This window comes from Zingiber officinale, chromosome 9A (genome assembly GCF_018446385.1).
Source record: "Zingiber officinale cultivar Zhangliang chromosome 9A, Zo_v1.1, whole genome shotgun sequence".
Lineage (NCBI taxonomy): Eukaryota > Viridiplantae > Streptophyta > Magnoliopsida > Zingiberales > Zingiberaceae > Zingiber > Zingiber officinale.
The window spans coordinates 26,016,643-26,020,430 of NC_056002.1; the positions used below are offsets into that span (position 1 = coordinate 26,016,643).

Here is a 3,788-nt window from a genome sequence, read left to right on the forward strand (position 1 = left end):
CGTTTGGGACATGCATCGTACGTGCGCTAGAGTTTCAGGACAAAATCGAAAGATCTCCGAATTAAGGTTTAAACCTTTTTGTAACATCGATCGTTAAGCTCTGATGGCACAGAATCATGAACAGATGGAGTTTTATCAGATGAACAACAACAACAACCAAATTAACGTTCTCAATCGTGGATGGAGAAGGAGGTGATGCACGAACTGATCAGTCAGTCCTGCTTAATTAATTAAGTTTAATTTCACGGGCGGAACCTCCGGTGGCAATTCCGGCAGGTGATCTCCAGGCAGGCGGAGTTCATTCCGGCAGCGATTCCCTTCATCCTCTCTGCCTTCTCCATCTCCTCGCTGGCCCGCTCCCAGATCAGCCTCGCTCGCGCCAGGTCTTGCTCGGCCAGCTGCAGCTCCCGCCGCGCCATCTCCCTCAACCTTGCGGCGTGAGCGTTCTCCAGGGCGGCAGCTCGAGTGGGCTCCTGGCTTGGAGGCGGACGCGAGCCAGTGCTGATCGACAAGTTGAGGTCGAGCACGGGACGACGCTCTCTTTGATCATCCTCTTCCATGGATTTGTGTGGCACTTGGCGGATGGCATAGGCCTGGGCGCGTCTAATGTGTTGGGGAGTGACATGTCCCTGCTCCTCGCTAATTAAGCTGGTAAAGGAGTGAAGCAGGCGCAGCTACATCTCGTAGGACCATTTTTATTGTCGGAGATTGAAGGCAAAAGTTTGTTTATGTTCGTTCAATATACATAAGATTAATTAAATAAACAATCTTGAATAACTTGTTAAACTAAATAAACAAGCTTGAACACATATGCGTTCAGCTCGTTAACGTTCGTGAACAATGTTCGGGAACAATGTTCATGAACAATGTTCACGAACAAAACTCTTTTCAATATGCTAAATAAATAATAAAATAAAATAAATAAATAAATAAATTTAAATTATCAAGTTCAATAACCAATCAAACAACTAAAAGTTTCAAACAATCAAACAAGCTTGAATTGAGAGCTTGATAACATCTAAACGAACCAAGCTCAAACCAAGCTCGAACCAAGCTCAAGTCAAGCTTGAATTGAGAGTTTGATAACATTTAAACGAACCTAGCTCAAGACAACCTTCAAACAAGCTCAAGCTCATAAAAAATAAACCAAGCCAAGCTTGAACACTCATTTCAAAAGGTTGGTTCATTTTAAGCTCGGCTCGGCTTGGTTATCTTATCAAATAAGCTTGAACACCCTAAAGCTCAGCTGGGCTTGTTTATAGCCCTAGCTATTTGGGATGTCTGATCTATATGATAGAGTTGTCTTGGTCAAGTCAGTTGAGTACCGAGTCGTCGAGTGCCCAATAAGCCAAGTGTTAACTCAGCCGAATTTGCCGAGTGTTGAGTCGCGATGGGTTATTGTGCCCCGTTAGAAAAGCAATGTTGAGTACTCGGGACAACGATGTCGAGTACTCGAGATAGCGGTAATCCTGAGTTCAAGTGGATTTCTGAGTGCTCGGAAATAGAGACATTAAGATGTATGTTTAATGCAGTTTTTTTTTTAAAAAAAATAGATTCGTCTTCCTCCAATTATGTTTCGAGGTTATGAAAGATGTCTATTTCCCACTAAGCACTGGTGGTCATGACGAACTGAGCTCGTACCCTAATACTATCACGATGATTCTATTGAGCAGAAATACACGATAGAGGAAAATTGAGGGAACAAAATAGTTGGGAATTTTTTTCTTGCTGTTGCTTATGTCTCCTTGCTCAGGTCAAGGACTCCTTATATAGGAGCTCTATACCTATAGTGCGTTCAATGACCAAGTAATGACCATTCATTGTCTCCAGTTGCTCAGTCATCAATTGACGACTATTTCAATTAGTTAATCGCATATCATTACACTTAATTAAGCAAGATGCATGCAAAAGAATGATTCATATGACAAAATATTAGTTCATTCATTTTGATAAATTTTATCTCGATCAGTTCGGCATTCGACGTGTGTAGATCATGTTCGCACACAAATTGACTTGATTTAGTACAATCTGAATCCTAAATTTACATCCCTCATAAGCATGAAAGAGAGTCTCTCGTAGATGATCACGATATCAATACTTATAATACATTATAAATCAACTATAAAAATTTAAAACTTGAATTAAAGTCCATTAATAATGAAATTTCCTTCATCTACTTCTGTGTTTCCCTTCACATTTCCCATACCTCTCCCCCATATGGATTGAAACTGAAAGGTGCATGCCATTCCATGGCCATGCTCACGTCCAAATCATTAGGCGTTGGGGAAGCTCATTCAACCTGCTCTTCTCCATCCACTTTCATTGGGTTTGATTGAGACCATTTTCAGGAGGTATTATTGAGAAGAGCTTGTCTTTGATAAAAAAATAACATATAAATATAATTTATGTCAATCTTGTTTTAGCTTTTGCTATATGTTGATAAGTTTCGAGTACAATAAATGAAACAGTTGACTATTCAAGGAGACAATTGTTCAATCAGTGTTTCCTAATCATTAAAGATTGGACAAATATCCAAATTGATGAATCAAGTCCCTCAACCACCTGTTTCTTTAACTTATCAGCATTTTTAAATACTCGTAGAAGCTCCAATAAAACTTTAACTTGTCATGATCTCTAGAGGGCCGGGGTAATTAAACCAATTTGTGGCTACTAAATTTATAAATGTTAAGACAAACACTAATGTGACCATTATCCTTAAGACTTCATCATACTAAACTTAAAAAATATAATTATATAAATAAATCAAACCATACTATATGATACTCGAAGGATGTGTGATCCAAATATGGTGGAAAAGGTAAATATATTCACCCCTAGTATTTCCGTTAATCCGTCCCAGGGTCAATACGGAGGAAGTAAATCATGAGCGACTACTAGCAAGGATGGATCCAAGAATGAGAGATGGGCTGGGCTGATCTCACATTGGCTGAGTCTATCAAGAGGTTCGAGTTCACTTTGTATAAGCACACGTATATTACCATTCCTCTTTTTCCTATATTTCACCTATTTTAAATTTTTATTGAATAATTTTTTTCATTATTTATGAAATTATTAAATTAATTTATGGATAATGATATCTAATTCGTAGACATTGAAAATTTAAAGATCATGGTGAAAGGTTTAGCCACTGATATAGTTTTAGAGAGTGTGTCGTCAATGATGTGGTAGAGATAGCTGGTTAGCGAGAGCGACGCGAGACCATGCTCGAGTGTCTCGCATAGGACCTCCATCCATAGTTGTTCGGCTCCGATGTAAACATAACTCGTAAGGGCCAGTGTGCAAGACACGTCTATTACATCGTGGTAGTCGAGGGTATGACCATGTCGACGACTATGCCTCTAGGAGAGAGGGCCTAGCTATGGAGGGAGTTGTCGTGGCCATGAGTGAAGGCTTACACATGAGATAGTGGGAGGGAGGAGGAAGAGAATATATATAAAAAAAAAGGAGAGTACATATTTTCTTAGACATTCCCTAACTCATTTTAAATTGGTTAAATTAGTTTAACTAAATTAAAATATGTTCAATCATAAATTTACCAAATTAAGTCCAAATTAATCTAGATCAAGAACAACAGACTTCTTATATCTACACTTACCCAATGCATTTTGTTCGATGTCAATCCAATTTTAATTCAGCACCTTCACTTCATGTTAGGTTCGTGCCTAATATAATTATATAAATAATAATAAAAAAGATTGGTCTATTGCTCTTGATAGCCCATACATCGTTCCTATGAAGGATGGAGGATCAGAAAAAGAAGTTAGTGC

The 3,788-nt window shown here is 38.7% G+C and overlaps 1 protein-coding gene across 1 annotated transcript; it reads right to left on the minus strand.

The window, feature by feature from the left end:
• Positions 1–242: 242 nt before the first annotated feature.
• On the minus strand, positions 243–560 carry LOC122019099 (protein indeterminate-domain 14-like). Its single transcript, XM_042576608.1, has one exon. It carries the CDS (start codon positions 558–560, stop codon positions 243–245), a length of 318 nt encoding a protein of 105 aa, XP_042432542.1.
• Between the last annotated feature and the right edge of the window lie 3,228 nt (positions 561–3,788).

Bases quoted from the DNA above. Each gene is read 5' to 3' on its own strand.
- LOC122019099 (XM_042576608.1), bottom strand. From the start codon at position 560: ATGGAAGAGGATGATCAAAGAGAGCGTCGTCCCGTGCTCGACCTCAAC.